The sequence below is a fragment of the Dipodomys spectabilis genome, unplaced genomic scaffold, assembly GCF_019054845.1.
Source record: "Dipodomys spectabilis isolate Male_0828 unplaced genomic scaffold, ASM1905484v1 ptg000360l, whole genome shotgun sequence".
Classification (NCBI taxonomy): Eukaryota; Metazoa; Chordata; class Mammalia; order Rodentia; family Heteromyidae; genus Dipodomys; species Dipodomys spectabilis.
Window position 1 is genome coordinate 4,252,543 of NW_024871037.1, and position 19,613 is coordinate 4,272,155.

The following is a 19,613-nucleotide window of genomic DNA, read 5'->3' on the forward strand; positions in this document are numbered from 1 at the left end:
ATGCATACACATAATTGGCTAGTATAGTGATCTTAAGAGGGACAGTTTCACCACCTTTGGGACATTAGACCAGCATCTGGAAACATTTTAGTTTGTACTGACTGGGCAATGCTATGTCTAGGAAGTAGGCAGAGGTTCACTAAATGTTCTTCCATGCACAGAGAGGCTTGCTAAATGTCCTTGAGTGCCAAGAATTACCCAGCTCAGCTAAGGCAAGAATGTTGAAAGGGGTGACATTTGACCAAGATGCATTGCATTTGTAAACTGCTACATTAAGTAGCAACTCCTCTGTACAACTACTTAAATATAATAATAATACTGATGATGATGATAATAATGATTTTTTTTTGGTCACTCGTGGGACCTGAACTCTGGGCCTGGGCGCTGTCCCTCAGCTCTTCAGCTCAAGGTGAGTGCTCTACCACTTGAACCACAGTGCCACTTCTGGCTTTTTCTGCTTATGGGGTGCTGAGGAATGGAACCCAGGGCCTCATGCATGCGAGGCAAGCACTCTACCACTGAGCCACCTTCCCAGACCAGTAATAATGATGTTTACATGATTTATATTTTAAAAAAAAAACAGAATCAAATAAGCTCACAATGTGAGCAGTACTGAAGTTGCAAATCCCTGATCGAGCGTTGACTCCAAACCATCCTTGTAGCTTTGAAATACTTTCAATGGAGGAAGAATCGTTAAGCAAGAAGACCCAAAGTGAAATGAGCAGAAGAGTGTTGGTTTCAGAAAGAAATGAGCAGGTGGCAGGTATAAAGACACAGAGAAACTGCAGGAGAGTCATTGGGAATTAGTCAGATGTTGCTAAAGTTTGACAACATTGTTCTGATGATGATGATGATGATGATGATTAATTTGCCAGTCCCAGGGCTTGAACTCAGGGCACTGTCCCTGAGCTTCTTTTGCTCAAGCTAGCACTCCACCACTTGGGCCATAACGCCACTTCAGGCTTTTTTCTGTGTATGTGGTACTGGGGAATCGAACCTAGGGCCTCGTGCATGCTAGGCCAGCACTCTACCACTAGGCCACCTTCCCAGCCCCTCTGCTCATGTATTTTTGCCTGAAGGTCTATTGTGGTGTGGTGCATTTTCTGCCTGGAAGGGTCTGTGTAGCGGGGTGGAGGGACTGTGAGAGAGTTAATGAGGAGGGCTGGCTTTGGGTGGATTAGCGAGCAGGAGGTAATTCTTTCTGACAAGTTCCATTTAGTGATTTTTATTCTTCCATCAGACGAGCTGTCACAAAGTGTTTTGAATGCCAGTGTAATCAGGCACACGGGCTGGTGTGCAGCAATAATCACTGCTCAGGCAAAGGAAAGCGAAGCGTGGGGAGATACTTAGTGGAGAAAGTTCTGAGGATCAGAATCTGCAGGATGGACCCTTCTTCCTTCCTCCACTTAAAGGCTTTCATTAGACCCTCTTTGTCTCCCCCTGTCTCCCCCTTCTCCTGATTGATTCCATCATTGGAGGGGGGAAAAAAATCTCATGGCTTAAAAGTAAGCCGGGATTTATGATTCTTCACCCTAGACTTGGTCCTTGCTATTTCAAAGACTGTTCAAAGGCAGTTAAGTAGAAATCCAGGAAGTGATGCCAGGGAAAACAAAAGGGACCTGACATTTGGAAAATCCCACAGAGCTGTTTTTCTTTTTCCTCTTCTTTTCTGAGAAGAATTTAGGACCCTTTGCTATCCGGAAGCTATGTTGTCAGCGTCGGCTTTGGCCAAGATGAAAGCAAGGAAGGGAGGGAGAAAGTGAAGGAAGGAAGGAAGGAAGGAAGGAAGGGAGGGAGGGAGGGAGGGAGGGAGGGAGGGACGGAGGAAGAAAGGTAAGCTTCCACAGGTGAATTTAAACTTGCCTTAACTGAAAAGAAGCGTCCTAGATCAAAATTTCTGATGGAATTATTGAGCAGATTGTATGCAAGGGTAAAAAAAAAAAAGACTAGAAGGAGGGAATCTCCCCCCCCCACACAGGAATACAAAAGAACACATGTACTATCAAAATATGGATGGGTATGTCTCCTAAAGAACTTAACTAATGAAACTAAGAATCTTCACATATATCCAGTAATTCACCCACCCACCCCTCACCCATCCACAAAACTTTCTGTTCACCTATCCATCCATCCACAAACCCACCTGCCTACCTATCCATCCATCCACAAACCTACCTGTCCACCTATCCATCCATCCACAAACCTACCTGTCCACCTACCCACCCACACCCACATACACCTACCCACCCACCCATCCATCCATTCACCCACTCACCCACCCAACCATCCATCTATCTACCCAACCATCCACCCATCCATCCACCTACCCATGCACCCACTCATCCATCCATCCATTCATCTATCCAGCCATCCACCTACCCACCTACCTACCCACTAAGCAGATACTTTTCTAAAAATTGCTTTCTTTCTTTCTTTCTTTTTTGCTGGTATCACAGTTTGAATTTAGAGCCTTATGTTTGCCGGGCTTGCGTTCTCAGCAGGCATTTATACTGTTCGAGCCATGCCTCCAGCCTAAGCAGATACTTATTAAGAATATAGTGAGTGCTGGAGGCTCAGGTCCACAATCCTAGCTCCTTGGGAAGCCGGGAGCGGAAGAATCTTGGCTTGAGGCCAATAGGAGCAGAAAGGTTTGCAAGACTCTAGCTCAAAAATAGGAAAACAACAACAACAACAAAAATCAGGGCCGGAGGTATGGCTAAAGTTAGAGAAAACCAACCTGGTGAAACACAAGTCAAACTCCCAATACCAGCCTCCAAAATACAATGACCAAAGTCTAATGGATGTATATATTCAGATAGCATACTAAAAACCTTTTTAAAAATGTGGAGGGAGATAGAGAATAGTAATAGGGATGATGGGTTTGATCGATGTACATTATGCATATATAAGGGTGGTATAATAAAACACCTTTGCATAAATAATATACACTAATAGTAATAAATAGAAATATATATATATATGTATATATATGCGCAGCACTGAAAAGGTAGCAGTTAATCTGATCTTGGTACTCAGATTTCAGTCAAGGAGACAAACCACAAATACATGGCTAAGTAAAAAAAGGTGATTATAGAGGTCAGGGAGTTCACCACGAGGGAGATACATGGAGAGATAGAATGGAGAATTACTGGAGAATGAAGAACACCAAGGGGTATTTCTCTGACAGGCTGCATTTCGGGGCTGATGTATAAAGGTCAATAAGGTACCAGTTATGCAGAGATAGGGAGGAGGTGTGCAGGGGTTGTTGAATGACTTTGTGAGGGACAGGCTGACACTGAAGCCTTACCCTCAATTGCTAGATTAGCAAGCTTTTAGAAGTGTCCTATGCAGGGAGCTCTCTGATTCCCGTGTTGTTTATTTATTTGTCCGTCGTGGGGCTTGAACTCAGGGCCTGAACACTGTCCCTTGGCTCTTCAGCTCAAGGCAAACACTCTACCACTTGAGCTACAGCACCACTTCTGCTTTTCTGAGTGGTTTATTGGAGATCAGAGTCTCACGAACTTTCCTGCTTGAGCTGGCTTTGAACCGTGATCTTCAGATCTCAGCCTCCTGAGTGGCTAGAATGACAGGCGTGAGCCACCGGCGCCTGGCTTCATATTTCGCATCTCATAGTGCACAGAAGTGATTCCCTATCTCATAATAAGGTAGTGAAACTCTGTACTTCCAATATTCTATAATCTCTGTGCTCTACCACTTGAGCCACAGCACCACTTCCAGCTTTTTCTGCTTATGGGGTGCTGAGGAATCGAACCTAGGGCTTCATGCATGCAAGGTAAGCACTCTACCACTGAGCCACCTTCCCAGTCCAATTTTTTTTTCTTAATGACAGATCAAATTATTGATAGTGTCTCTGACTTTATGAAATATATTAGGTAAATACATTTTTGTCCCCCAGTTAAATGTTAGAATGATATTAAATAAAACATTTTGGTTCAAAAACTCAAGGGGTATTCTTATCCAGATAATTGATTTTTTCCCCCTAATAAACGTGATGTAACAAAATTGTGACACCGCAGCCCAATAAAGGGGGTGTTCAGATAGCACTTGACAATATTGATTTTTAAACCTCAGCTCCCTCCTTGATAAAACGAAGGCAGCGGAATTTACCTCGCGGCGTTTTAGAAGTGAAGTCATGATTTTTTGATCGGGGCTTTTTATTCCACCCAAATATGCCGTAAAATCGTAAGTAAGTTCATTCAGTCGCTAATAGCAAATAGATCCCTGAGATCTACTGGAGAAGTGTGTTTTTCTTCTCGTGTTATTCAGAAGACCTTTGTAGTATACTGTTATTTCTAGGGTTGCCGTAGCAGACTGGAATCCTCTATTAATATCTAAGGTATTTAGCTGTGTTCCCTATCACAGGAATGTAAGGCTCAGCATATATAGGTGATTGAAAAAAGAAAGAGTCAAGCTTCTGACCTTTAGTTATGTTTAAAAACTACCCAGGCATGGTGATGCATGCCTGTAGTACAAACTCTAGGGAGGCGGAGGTAGGATTCTGAGTTCCAGGGTTGAAGCCTTTATCTCAAAATAAAATACAATAAAATAAAATCCAAACTAAACAAACATCTCTCTCGCTACAGAATTTTCCACCCCACTGATAACCAAAGACGAGAGAGTGAGAAACGCTGCTGGAAAACCAGTCTGGTTTCTTTCACTTCAAGAAAACTTCAAGGAAAAAAAATAAATAGAAAGAGGGAGATGGAGAGGGGAGGGAGAGAGAGAGACAGACAGACAGACAGGCAGACCAACCAATGAAAAGCAATGAAAAGACATCTCACTCACTCAAATACAATGTTTGGCCTTCATTCAAATTCCAATGTAAAAATACACGGCAAACCAAAATCAGCTGCTCTATAAATGAGCGCATGGAGCAGATCTGAACGAATGGCAGAATTGGCCAGCATTAATATTCTTGGGTGCGAGTGTCCTTTGGTACACGTGTATTGGAAGGGAGGTTAGCTAGACTTATTGACGTCTTTTCAGAGGAGACGAGATGAGAGCTGTATGATCCTATCACCTGATGATTCCAGATGTCAGTCAACCAACCCAAAGTAGATCCACCCGGCTTACATCAACTGGACCACAAACGCTGGAGGAAGTCAAAGCAAAGCCAGCCTGATCAGCTCCACCCCACTTGCCAAGATATAGAACGATCGGCTACACAAATGTCACATTCAACCATTAGATCTCTGTTCTGCCACAAAATACTGTCTTCAACTATGAAATCTGGACCTAGTGTGTCATGCAACAATCGATGATTGATCAAGAGATATTTCACATTTTTACAGCTTCCAGTTATACCAGGAAGTTATGACCGTAGTATTGATCAGAAGCTAGGGCACTTGTTGATAGAGCACAGCTATTGCCTAATTATCACTTTCCCTAGCAGAAGAAAACTCTACGTATGTATGTATGTATGTATGTATGTATGTATGTATGTATGTATGTATCTATCTATCTATCTATACTGTCTGTCTGTCTATTTCCAGTTGTGGGGCTTGGACTCAGGGCCTGGGCGCTGTCTCTGAGCTCTTCAGCTCAGAGCAAGTGCTCTCCCGCTTGAGCCACAGCAGCACTTCTGGTTTTCTGGTGGTGGTTCATTGGAATTAAGAATCTCACAGACTTTCTTGCCCAGGCTGGCTTTGAACCTCGATCTTCCAATCTCAGCTTCCAAAGTAGCTATATATATATATATATATATATATATATATATATATATATATATATATATATATATATATATATATATATGCGCGCGCACACACACACACACACACACACACACACACACACAAAAAATCCGATTTCTTAAATAGGCATCTGACCTTCAGTCGGCGGTCTGGATCTCCACTGCAGAGAGAATTTACAGAGACTTTGAAGGACTTCCAGGCTGGGCTTAAGTTATTCATCACAACCTGGGAAGAGGAAGAGGAAGATGTGTGAGTGGAGGAGTGGATTCTGGACATTTTCACATCTCCACATAAGAACAGGCTGGCGAAGCCATGGTGGTGGCCTGTGAATAGAACCGTGGTCTAGAATACGTGGCTTAACCAGGACCTGGAGGAGAAAATCTGGTCCCTGGCTGGGTCAGGGGGCTGTTTCATGAATAATGGGTGGTAATGTTTTCCACCGTGGATACTGACGATAAGTCTGGAAACAACTGTTCTGGAAACAGGGTAGCTAGCAGCCGTTAGGTGATGAATTTAGGGAGACAATGCTGGTGGCTCTGGTGGCTCACCCCTGTCATCTTAGCTACTCAGGAAGCTGAGATCTGAGGATCTTGGATCAAAGCTAGGGTAGATAAGAAAGGCCGTGAGACTCTTATCTCCAAGGAACCACTCAGAAAACCAGAAGTGGTGCTGTGGCTCAAGTGGTAGAGCGCTCTCCTTGAGCTGAAGAGCTGAGGGACAGCGCCCAGGCCCTGAGTTCAAGCCCCACGACCGACAAAACAAAAACAAAAATAAAAATAACCCCCCAAAAACCCTATAAATTCTTAGGTTCCACCCACTCCTACTTTCAGACTCTGCTCTGAGGGATGTTCACATGAGAGCTAAATGAAATTCTTTCCTATTGATTTCTTTTTTTCTTATGACTCCATTTAGGTAATATTCCTCTTAGAAAAACCTCAGCGTTTCTAAAAGAAATATTACTTCTCTACCCAACCCAATTACTTCCTGAGAGTCGTGTGCTGGATTCGGGGGGGTCATGAATGACATGGCAGACTCGTTATTCAACGTATTTGGGGTGGTTTAAAGCATAGGAATCCTGTCCCCTGGCACGTGGGTCTTGATTCCTGCTACCCTGAGGATGATGGAGTTACAGTGGGACGGAAAATTAGATCTCCTGGATGGAGTTGGGTTTATTTTAATTCCCTGTCTATACGCTAAGACGTGAAGAGGCTTCCATGCCATCGTTTTGGGAAACCGAAGAAAAAAGTAAGTCAGAATTCCAACTTGAAATTCCTTATGGATTTTCAAATATGTGTTTAGCTCTGTGTGTGTGTGTGTGTGTGTGGTGTGGAAGCGTATGTGCACACGTGCTGGTGTCACGGCTTAAACTCTTGGAACTTCGTGCTCTTGGTTGACTTTCTTGGGAATTCTAGCAGACGTTCCTGTCCAGGCTGGCTTTGAATCTCAAATCTCTAATCTCAGCCTCCTGAGTAGAGAAGATGACAAGAGTATCCCACCCCCTCTTCCCCTTCCACCCTACCCAGAGTCTGGTATGGAAGACAACCTTTACAAGCCATTTCATAGGCCAAACATTAATATCCATAATCTACAAAGAGCTCAGAACAACGCAACAGCAAAAGATGAAATGGTCCAGTTGCTATATAGGCAAACAGATCCAATAAACGTGCAGCAAGAGAAGCACAAATGGCTAATAAATGCATGGCACATGGTTCAACATCTTTAGCCATAAGAGGAAATGCGAATCAAAATTACATTAAGATTCCATCTCAGCCCATCATGATGGAAATCATTCAGAAAACAAACAACAAACACGTATCAGGATATAGGAGGAAAATCAACAGGGGCAGGGGGTGGGGGTGGAGGTGTGTGATCAACACTCCTACACTGACACCGTTGGTGAGAATGTAGACTAGTGCAAACACTCGCCACATTAAATGGCTCACGCCTGTAAATCCTAGAGACTCAGGAGGCTGAGATCTGAGGATCACGGTTCAAAGCCAGCCCGGCAAGGAAAGTCCGTGAGACTTTTATCTCCAATGAACCACTCAGAAAACTGGAAGTGGTGCTGTGGCTCAAGTGGTAGAGTGCTCGCCTTGAGCTGAAGAGCTGAGGGACAGCGCCCAGGCCCAGCGTTCAAGCCCCATGACTGACTAAAACAAAACAACAACAGCAAAACCTACCTTATGGCCTGACTATACCCTTCTTGGCATATATATATATATATATATATATACATATATATATATATATATATACACACATATATAGGCATATATACCAAGAAGGGTATAAATATATATACGCACGCACATATATGTATGTATATATGTATATATATGCGCATATGTGTGTATATATGTGTGTGTATATATATGTGCATATATACACATATATACATATATATATAAGAATTATGTATATATATATATATACATATACACACTGTAGTATTACTAATATGTGATAGTTCAATGAGGTCAATCATCACCTTAGCAGGCAAGCTGGAAGGCCAAAGAAGACTCTTCTTACCTCAGTTCGGTGTACGAGCTGCTGAGTGGCATCATCATTCATCCGAAAAATTTCCAGGAAGGGGTCAGATTTACTGAAGAAATCCTAAAACAGACAGATGGCAACAACTTGGGTTGCATCCCGCCAGAAACTGCGTACAAAAGATATCCTAGGCTGGGAAGGTGGCTCAGTGGCCTAGCAGGCCTGAAGCCCTGGGTTTGATTCCCTCAGTATACCACAAACATAAAAAAAGCCAGAAGTGGCACTGTGGCTCGGGTGGTAGAGTGCTAGCTGTAAGCAAAAAGAAGCTCAGGGATAGCGCCCAGGCCCTGAGTTCAAGCCCCAGGACTGGCAAGAGAAAAAAAGATATCATAAGCTAACACCTTTCTCTCAAGCCATGACTAGTATTCTCCAAAGGACATCCTAATGGCCCTGGTAACTTGACCTTAGTCAGGGTGGCTTTCTAGAAGATTTCCAACCACTCGGCCCCCATTCTTCATTTCAGGGTCAGTTTTTTATGACGGTCTGTTGGCTTTCTCTGTCTGTTTCTCCTAGGGGCATCTTTGTGTTGTTCAAAAGATCCCTGAATATTTAATCCTGTCTGGGTTCTCAATTTCTCAGGGGCTGCAGACTAGCAAACATGGAGTGACCCTTGCAATATTTCACCTTGGAATCTCTCTCTCCTCCTCTGTGAGTGGAGTGGGGTATGCGAGTCACACCTATCAAATGTTATCAAATGGGGCGTGCACAATGCACAAGGGAAGGGGCGTGATCATGTGTGAGATAAGATCTGGCCAAGCACCAGTGCTTAAATAAGTATCACTTTTCTTCTCTTTTTACATTTTCCTGTTTTCCTCCTAACAATGTTCCTATGCCAGGGGTTCATATTCCTATTTTTTCCGAGGACACAGCTGACCGATGGCATCCTGGGAGCTAAGGAAGTTGTGGTGTCATCATCATCATCATCATCATCATCATCATCATCATCAGTTGTCCTGTTTTAAAGCCAGGCACCGGTGGCTCCCGCCTCTCAACGCAGCTACTCAGGAGGCTGAGATCTGAGGATCGCAGTTCAAAGCCAGCCCGGGCAGGAAAGTCCGTGAGACTCTTATTTCCAATGAACCACCAGAAAACTAGAAGTGGTGCTGTGACTCAAGTGGTAGAGCGCTAGCCTTGAGCTGAAGAGCAGAGGGACAGCGCCCAGGCCCTGAGCCCAAGCCTCTACATGTCCTATTTTAAAGTCACCTCCCCTGCTCCCCACTCCCATATCATCAGCTGCTCCTGGCTTCCGGGGGAGGTGGGGGGAAGGTCTCATTTAATTCAGCACATCCCTCTGGAACTGTGATGGGCTTCATAACCACAAGGCTTGGAAGAGATGCAGAACATCTGCAGGAACATCTGGTGCTGTGTTTACACTTCCATAGGTGTAATGGCGAAGCTCCTACCTTATCATCCAACTTCCGAGCGTTGAACGCAAGCTCCACGTAGTCGTCATTGCCGGATAATTCTTCAGCAATCACCTGAGGAGGGAGAAGCACCCATCAACCACAGAGCCAAGGGGAACGCTCTACCGCTTGAGCCACAGCGCCACTTCCGGTTTCTTGGTGGTTCATTGGAAATAAGAGTCTCAGGGACTTTCCTGCCTGGGCTGGCTTTGAATCGTGATCCTCAGATCTCAGCTTCCTGAGTAGCTAGGATGACAGGTGTGAGCCACTGACACCTGGCTAAGAGTTTCTTTACAGGTCACCAGGCATTGGGTGAGACTTGCATACATAATTATGTATGTATGTATGCATGTATGTATGTATGTATGCATGTATGTATGTATGTATGTATTTTCCCTCATCGGGAAATTACAAAACAGTTCCTACTTCTCAAAGACTGTTGTGGGATTCAAGAGAAAAGGAGATGAAGGAGAAGAGGGAGAGAGGGAAGGAGGGAGAAGGAAAGAGAGAGGAAGAGAAGGAGAGACAGAAGGAAGAGAAAGCAGAGAAGGAGGAGGAGAAGGAGGCGGAGGAGGAGGAGGCGGAGGTGGAAGCGGAGGAGGAGGAGGAGGAGGAGGAGGAGGAGGAGGAGGAAAAGTGGTTAAAAAAAAAAAGCCCCAGTTCTGCTGGCTCATTCTAGCTATTCAGGAGTCAAAGATCTGAGGATCGTGGTTCAAAGCCAGCCCAGGCAGGAAAGTCCATGAGACTCTTATCTCCAATGAACCACCAGAAAACCAGAAGTAGAGCTGTGAGTCAAGTGGTAGAGCACTTGCCTTGAGTAGAAAAGCTTAGGGACTGTGCCTAGGCCCTGAGTTCAAGCTCCAGGACTGACAAAACAAACAAACAAACAAACAAAACAACACTGGTACAGGCGGAGAAATGAAATTCTCTAAGAAGCTCTTTTATGAGAAATTACTCCCTGTCCTTTCTCAACCTTTTGACTAACATCAAATGTCACAAGAAATCCCCCTTCCAATATTTAATAACCCATGACTCTTAAGGCCTTGGAACAGAAGTCAGTGAGAAAAGTCGGTAGGAAAACAGTAACAATAAAAGCCTGCCAAACCCAGAGTCTAGGGTGGCTGCATGTAGGTTAGATCATTTATAAATAACATTAGGATTTTTAATCAAGTGCTCGGGGACCATGATACACAAAAACCCTTATCAAATGGGATATTTTGAGACCCTGGTATTTAATTCAATGTTATCTCTATTCTCTCAGGGCTCAACTTTCCCATGATTCACGGCTCTGAATACCCAATGGTAGCTTTTGCAAACGTATTTGTCCCTAATGTTAAAGAGACATTCACCTCACACAGGAGAAGCTTCCGGCAATTGCAAATCTTAAGTCTAGGGTTAATAGGAGACATGTAGGAACTGCTTTGTAACCCAGGAATCATAGTTATACTTTTTATTTGATTTTTTTTTTTTTTTTGGTCCGTCATGGGTCTTGAACTCTGGGCCTGGGCGCTGTCCCTCAGCTCTTCAGCTCAAGGCGAGCGCTCTACCACTTGAGCCACAGTGCCACTTCTGGTTTTCTGGTGGTTCATTGGAGATAAGAGTCTCACAGACTTTACCTGCCAGGGCTGGCTGTGAACCATGATCCTCAGATCTCAGCCTCCTGAGTAGCTAGGATGACAGGTGTGAGCCACCAGCACCCAGTTTTTCTGATTCCCTTTTGTCTTTCCTGTTATAGGGCTTTCTCTCAGACTCTAATATTCTTACACCATTATATGCTTTGAGAAAGCTTAGGAAAGTTACCCTATTTTCTACCTGTAGAGGTCATGAATTTCTAACATTTTCCAGAAGCTGTTGAAGTCATTGTTTTATTTGATCCAAGGACCCAAGATTAAGAGGAATATGTAAATATCTAAAATTAAGAAGACTTTATGTGGCGCTGTGGCTCAAGTGGTAGAGCGCTTGCCTTGAGCTGAAGAGCTGAGGAACAGCGCCCAGGCCCAGAGTTCAAGCCCCATGACCAACAACAATAACAAAAAAGTAAATACTTGACTAAAACTGAGTAAAAACAAAGTCAGGAGTTTGGTTTTTTTTTTTTTTTTTCCTCTTGACAATTTGCCTTTCTTGCCACTTTGCTTTTCTGTGTCTCTGTCTCTGTCTGTCTGTTTCTCTCACACACACACATATACCATCTTTCTCTCTGTCTCTGTCTCTCTCTCTGTGAGAATTAAGACTTTAACAGTATTTACCCCAGGGTCTGGTTTATTGCTTAAGAAGCAGAGAAAACAGCATTGAACATTTCCTCTTCTGTATGATAGTTGGGAGTTATGGTACCTAATTCTGTACCTACTAAACACAGGATTACTTAGATCTATACATACATTGATTGATTGATTGATTGTTGGTGGTGGTGGGGTTTGAACTCTGGGCCTGAGCGCTGTCCCTCAGCTCTCCAGCTCAAGGCGAGCACTCTACCATTTGAGCCACAGCACCACTTCCAGGTTTTTTTCTGCTTCTGTGGTGCTGAGGAATCGAAGCCAGGGCCTCATGCATGCAAGGCAAGTGCTCTACCACAGAGCCACCTTCCCAGCCCTATATATTTATTTTAAATTAAACTAAAAGCAGATATTGTTTTCGACCCATCAAGAGTGGAGCTCGCGCGATCAAGAGTTACTTTCGGCTAACAGCCACGATGACTAGACAGGGGAGCAGTGTGTATTGTGGGGAACCGTCGGAGGCGGAGGGCCGACAGGAGAGGCTCACCGTGATGGAAGACTTGCCGGCCGTGTTCCCGTGCTTCAGCAAGGACTTGGACAGCTTCCTCTGGGAAACAATCTGTCCAAGAGGAAACAGAAAGGAAGAGGTCCTCGTCATGTACCTGTGTGTCTATTTTAAGTTATTTTTCCCCACAGGATCCTGCATCCATAGCGCCGCTCGAAATGGTGGTATCTTTGTCGATTTGTATTCCCAGGTTCAACCTTATGCCTCTCATAAATCAGGTTTTCCCTCCTTCCCTCCCTGCCTCCCTGCCTCCCTCCCTCCCTTCCTCCCTCCCTTCCTTGCTCCCTTCCTTCCTTCCTCCCTCCCTCCCTCCCTCCCTCCTCCCTCCCTTCCTTCCTTCCTTCTTCCTTCCTTCCTTCCTTTCTCTCTCCCTTCCCCTCCCTCTTTTTCCTCTTTTCCTCCCTCCCTTCCTCCCTCCCTTCTTCCTTTCCTTTCTTCCTTCCTTCCTTTCCCTTCCCCTCCCTCCCTCCCTCTCTTCCTCTCCCTCCCTCCCTTCCTTCCTCTCTTTCTTCCTTCCCTTCTTTCCTTCTTTCTGCTTTCCCTTCCTCCCTCTCTCCCTCTCTCCCTTATTTCCATCCCTTCCTCCCTTCTTCCTTCCTTCCTTCCTCCCTTCCTTCCTTCCTCCCTCCCTCCCTCCCTCCCTTCCTCCCTCCCTCCCTTCCTTCCTTCCTCCCTCCCTCCCTCCCTCCCTCCCTTCCTTCCTTCCTTCCTTCCTTCCCTTCCTCTCTCCCCTTCCCGCCCTCCTTCTGTCCCCCCTAGCCAGGACTGGGGCTTGAACTCAAGGCCTGGGCCCTGTTCTTTATCTCTTTTTCCGGTTTTTAATTTTTTGCTCCAGGCTGGATTCTATTGGATCCACACTTCACTGCCCAGACACCGTTCCTTCCCTTGTCTTCCTGTCTCATCCACGTCACTCATCCAACCCCATGGTTCTTCACGTGGCCTCAGCATTCCCGCCTCCAGCCTGCTGTGTTCCCAGGGGTGGGGAGAGCCTGCCCTCTCTGTTCATCTAGACGAAACAGCATTACCACATATGGGATGCCAAGAACTTGCCTCTTACCAGGTAAGTTCTTGGGAGACCTGACTTCCTAGGCAAAGGGTGTTTGGCCATACAACTGGCTATCCCAAAGAGTCGACAAAACAGACTTGTTTCCTATCTCCCGGGGCCTCTGATCTCAGCTCCCACGAAATGAGCCATCATGTGTTTTTTTTTTTTCTCACAATCATCATGATGAATAAGGAAGACAGTGTCATTCATGTTGTCCTTCTTGGGACTACCGGGCAAAAAACAGCAGGGATACCAGGCCGGCATGAAGTCCACCTGTTGCCAGGCGCAGGCTTTGCTGCTTTGGAAGCAACTGAACCAGGCTGACCACAGAGACCTTAGGCCTTGTCAGAGAATGAGGAAGTAGGAGATCAATGAGTAGTTTGTTCTGGCTGCCACTGACATTGGAGGCCCAGAAAGAATAAGGTTTGTCTGGCCCCAAGGCCAGAGGAGAGCTGGCGCTGGTCCGAAGTCCTCTGACTTAATCCTTTGTACCGCATCATGGGGTCACAGCTGCCCACCCCAGCATTTAACCCAAGGGTGAACCCCACAGGGTCCAGGCACAGAATTGCAGAGACACAGATCTAAGCTCAGACGCCTGGGTTGAAGTCCTCACCTCCCTGTTTGAAAACGGCATGGGCAGAAGCAGATGACGTCAACGTGTAGGTGCTTAGCAGGTGAACGAGTGAAGGGATTGGCACAATTACCCCCAAACTCCCCTTTCCAGGGACTTTTCTGAGGGTTAAATAAGATCATTGGGACAAAAAGATTTCCGTACAGACTTGGTCAGCCTCGAGCACCGTTTCATCCTGATGGCTAACGCATGCAGTAAGCGTGGGGTTCATGGAAGAGAGGGAGAGCTGTGTAGAGCGCTTGGCTTTCAGATGACTGTTATCCTTCATAGCTCTGAGACACAACATAGATCCAAAAGAACAGGGCCTCAAGGCTCCACGTGGCTTAGGTGCTTGGGATCTTTTCCGCCAAGCTTCCACCAATGGGGTGTTCCTTGGCAAACAGGAGCCCGCCCGCTCTCTTCCCTGAGCAGGGACAAGGAGGCTTTGCGGATGTAAGATACCCCTGATAGAAGGCGTCCAGAAAAAAACAGTCTTTTCTATGGACCACCTAGGAGGAAGTCAGTGGAAAAACTTGGGGGCGGATTTGTTTTTTGCAAGGTGTCTTTTTCTTTTATGTGGGTGATAGGGCTCACTGGGGGCCTGGATGCTGTCCCTGAACTCTTTTGCTCAAAGGCTAGTAACTCTACCACTATGAGCCACGGGGGGGGGGGGGGGGGGGGTACTTCCGGTTTTCTGAGTGATTTATTGGAGGTAAAGAGTCTCATGGATGTTCCTGCCCCGGGCTGGTTTTGAACTGTGATCCTCAGATCTCAGCCTCCTGAGTAGCTAGGATGAGAGGTGCCTGCCTTGTATAATTTTTTTTGGGGGGGAGGGAGGGAGAAATTGTTCTGAAGATGCTTTAGATCAAGTCCCTGGGGAAGAGAGAGGGGGCCCGGCCAATGTGTCTTTGATCTCTTGCATTATGATTTTTGATTACCAAAGATACCCCAAAGGGTCCCTCATCACTAAAAAGTTAAGAAAGAAGCATTGGCCAGGCACCGGTAGCTCACACCTGTTATCCTAACTACTCAGGAGGCTGAGATCTGAGGATTGCCATTAGAAGCCATTCCAGGGCAGGAAAATCCGTGGGACTCTTATCTCCAATAAACCACTCAGAAAACCTGAAGTGGCACTGTGGCTCAAATGGTAGAGGGCTCACCTTGAGCTGAAGCGCTGAGGGACAGCGCCCAGGCCCAGAGTTCAAGCCCCATGACCGATTTAAAATAATAATAATAATAATAACAACCATTAACTAAGCCAAAGATGTTCTGCGCTTCCCCCAAAGCTTAGCATCTCCAGTTCTAGCCTAACATGGAGAAAAGAGAACACTTGTATTTTGAATTAACCTAGCATAGAATTTCAAAGGAGAAAGAAAGGGGGGGAGAGGAAAAAAGCAAAAAGAAAACATACACAATACCTGCTTGGTTTACAAAAATCGTTCCCGAGAGGCATAGATTTCCAAATCAAGGACACAAGGAAGCCAGGGATGAATTAATTAACTTGGTGTGAGGTAGAATGTGAGTCTCTAGGGCTTCTCTATACCAGCACAGGTCAGCAAAGGCCCGGCCTCGCTGGCTGGCTTAGGAGCTCTGGCGGGGAGGTGAGCTGATTTACAAATGCCTTTCTTCTGCATCTGTAGCATCTGCTCACCAGGATGCTCAGGTCCCTGCATTGACCCTGAGCCCATCATCAGAAACCAGGGAGCTAGGATCCTGCCCCGCAAACTCTTTTCTCCCCACCGAGATCCAAAGAAAGAGGAAACTGGCATGAGGGAAAACTGTTTGGCTTAGGAGGCAGAAGGCTAACTAACATCGAAGCTCACCCTATCCTGATAACTCCCAGCATCCTGGGGTCCTGGTCCTCTACCCAATACTCCTGCTGGAAGCCATGTCACCACTTCCTCTCATACTTGCTTAGAAGAGTAGATCGGCCTATGGTTCAGTATGGCCGGGGCTTGACTACTTTAAGAGATCGATACCCCGGGTTTCCACTTTCCAATGCACCCCAATCTGAGTGCATTTGTGATCAGAGAGCATTTTTAAGGCTTCACACTGACCACAGGGTTGATGATCATAGGTCAGGCATTCACTCGCGAGCTTGGTGGTGCCAACAATATTGTCGTCGTCATCATCATCATCATCATCATCATCATCGTCATCATCATCATCATCATCACCACCAGGCCATGGTGACAAGCTTCTCATGTGGACCAAAAGAATAACAATCCAACACCAGTCAGGCATCAGTGGCTCATCCCAGTTCATCCTAGCTGAGATCTTAAGTCTCCGGTCATCAGGAGGCTGAGATCTGAGGATCGAGCTTTAAAGCCAAACCCTGGGCAGAGGAGTCTACAAGAACTGGAGGGGGGCTGGGAAGGTGGCTCAGTGGTAGAGCGCTTGCCTTGCATGCCTGAGGCCCCGGGTTCGATTCCTCAGCACCACATAAGCAAAAAGAAAAAAGGCGGAAGTGGCGCTGTGGCTCAAGTGGCAGAGCGCTAGCCTTGAGCTGAAGAGCTGAGGGACAGCGCCCAGGCCCAGAGTTCAGGCCCCACGACCGGACCAAAAAAAAAAAAAAAAAAAGAACTGGAGGCATGGTAGAGTGCTGAACTTGAGCAAATAAATAAATTTTTAAAAAGCCAAGTGAAAGTAGGAGGAAGCTTTGACTTCAAGTCCCAGTACTGGCATGCACGCGTGCACACATACACACACACACACACACACATGCACACACACGCGCAAACACACACGCACACACACGCATACACACATGCGCGCACACACGCACACACTCACACACACGCACACATGCACACGCACGCACACACGCACACCTACACGCACACACGCACACACACACATGCACACGCACACACACGCACGCACACGCACGCACACACGCACGCACACGCATGCACACACGCACGCACATGCATGCACACACGCGCACACACACACACACATGCACACACACGCACGCACACACACGCACACACATTCAACACCAGGCATTTGGATTTAACAACCCAAAGCACTAAACAATTTCTGTTCCCTAAGCTATACTACCTCTGGGCTTCTGTTTCATCTGAATCATAAGAAAAAGATACCTTGCAGGGGGCCAGTGGCTCACACCTGTCATCATAGCTACTCAGGAGGCTGAGATCTGAGGATTGCAGTTCAAAGCCAGCCTGGGCAGGAAGGTCCGTGAGACTCTTATCTTCAATGAGCCACCAGAAAACTGGAAGTGGCGCTGTGGCTCAAGTGGTAGAGCACTAGCCTGGAGCTGAAGAGTTGAGGGACAGCGCCCAGGCCCAGAGTTCAAACCCCATGACTGACAAAAAAAATCTATATAATGTCAGGAGGGAGAAGGAAGAATGTAGTCAAAAAATTCAGTTCAATGCATAGTGTACAAAATTAAGAAAAGTGACGGAGGGAGAATGATCAAAGAGGTGATGTTGATCAAGACGCATGGTATTACTAAGTTGCTTTGTTGAATGGCAACTCCTTTGTACAACTACTTAAAGATTATATGAATATGTATATAATATATATGCTAATGAGGATGCAAACAGACCAAGTGACTTCCCATTGAGCAGAGAGAATTTTTTTATAATGCCCAAGGAAGTAAATAAAAGGCTATGACTTGGGACTCCAGGAGGAATATAATATATTATATTATAAATTATATATTGTATTATAATATAATATATAATATTATTATATACTTTGTATATTATATTATATATAATTTATATTATATTATAAATACTATATGTTCATATATTATATAATACTGTATATAACATGTAAAATATATAATAACATGTTATATTATAAATAAAGTATATTACATTTATTATAAATACAATATATTATATAATATATGAATATATCTCTAGCTATCATCTATCTATCTATCTATCTATCTATCTATCTATCTATCTATCTATCATCTATCTATCTGAATCTACATAGTGTTTTCCAATTGGGCATGAGTTCTTTGAAGAAGAACTTGGAACAAAACAGATTTAAGTCCCGGGTCCTGTACTTCGTAGCTGTCTGATGTTGCTTCTGTAACTTTTTCCCCAGGTTAGTCTAAAATTTCTTTGCCTGTAAGAGGACCACCATGGTAGTGTCTCCCTCGCTAACACACCGCATTGATTAAAAAGAAATAAGAAGTAACAGACAGAGTTGCCCTAGCCCACTACCTGGTGAACAAAATAGTCTCTGAGATGTCAATAAATATGGGTATGGTTTATGACTTGGGGGCGGGGGGAGATGTCCCCTGGTGGCTGAACTATAGGTATACGGACAAAATAATAAAAGAATAGGAAATGTAACGAACAATAAAACAGGATACGAATGTGATGCTAGCTGGCCCTTCTGGAGAGACACCCAAGGATCAGACAGCACATAACCATGTCCCGATGATTCATTCCCCTCAGCCATCTGCCAAGAACATACAGTTCCTCCTGGAGTCCCGGGACATGGCCTTTCTATTTGCTTCCTTGGCCTTTTTTTTTTTCCCTTTTTAAAAAATGCTTCCTGCTCAGTGGGACATCACTGGCTGTGTGTGTACCCCCGTTAGCATGTGGAGGGGTGCTGTTTTCTTTTCCTAAGCCAAGAGTCTGTTGCTCCTTCCGCAAGACAGAAGGGAGAGCATGGTATAGCAGATGGTCCTGGGAAACTTTGGGAGGAGACGGGAGGAGACGGCTCTGGCTCTGTGACTTCCTGTATGGTTTTTTTGGAGTGTGTGTGTGTGTGAGGGGGGACGTGTTCTCTCTCTCCTTGGGCCCTCCATTGTGGTAAGATGGGAGAAAGAAGGAGGGAACAAGCCGGGCGCTGGTGGCTCACGCCTGTAATCCTAGCTACTCAGGAGGCTGAGATCTGAGGATCACGGTTCAAAGCCAGCCCGGGCAGGAAAGACCGTGAGACTCCTATCTCCAATAAACCACCAGAAACCTGAAAGTGGCGCTGTAGCTCAAGTGGTAGAGCGCTCGCCTTGCGCTGAAGAGCTGAGGGACAGCGCCCAGGCCCAGAGTTCAAGCCCCACGACTGACAAAAAAAAAAAAAAAAGAAGGAGGGAACAGATGACACTGTATGAAAGGAAATGTACTCATCCCCTGAGCTGTGTAACTGTAACCCCTTTGTATATCATCTCTATAAAACAATAAAGTAAATTTTATATATACACACATATATGTGTGTATATATATGATATATATATCATATATATATATATATGAGCCAGTGGCTCATGCCTGTCATCCTAGCTCCTCAGGAGGCTGAGATCTTAGGATTGCGGTTCAAAGCCAGCCTGGGCAAGAAAGGCCATGCGACTCTTATCTCCAATAAACCACTAGAAAAAACAGAAATGGTGCTGTGGCTCAAGTGGTAGAGCGCTTGCCTTGAGCTGAAGAGCTGAGAGACAGCACCCAGGCCCAGAGTTCAAGCCCCATGACCAAACAACAACAACAACAACAAAAAAAAACAACTATTAAAATACTTGCCCAAAT

The 19,613-nt window shown here is 45.3% G+C and overlaps 1 protein-coding gene across 1 annotated transcript in view; it reads right to left on the reverse strand.

Moving 5' to 3' along the window:
* The window catches only part of Cpne4 (copine 4), a 131,990-nt gene that overhangs the window by 46,997 nt on the left and 65,380 nt on the right, over positions 1–19,613 (reverse strand). The window contains exons 3-6 of the mRNA XM_042666020.1: positions 12,428–12,499; positions 9,668–9,742; positions 8,244–8,327; positions 5,850–5,939 (exon numbers count right to left, since the gene is read on the reverse strand). Of these exons, the coding sequence (XP_042521954.1) occupies positions 5,850–5,939; positions 8,244–8,327; positions 9,668–9,742; positions 12,428–12,499 (321 nt within the window). The remainder of the gene's footprint in view (positions 1–5,849; positions 5,940–8,243; positions 8,328–9,667; positions 9,743–12,427; positions 12,500–19,613) is intronic.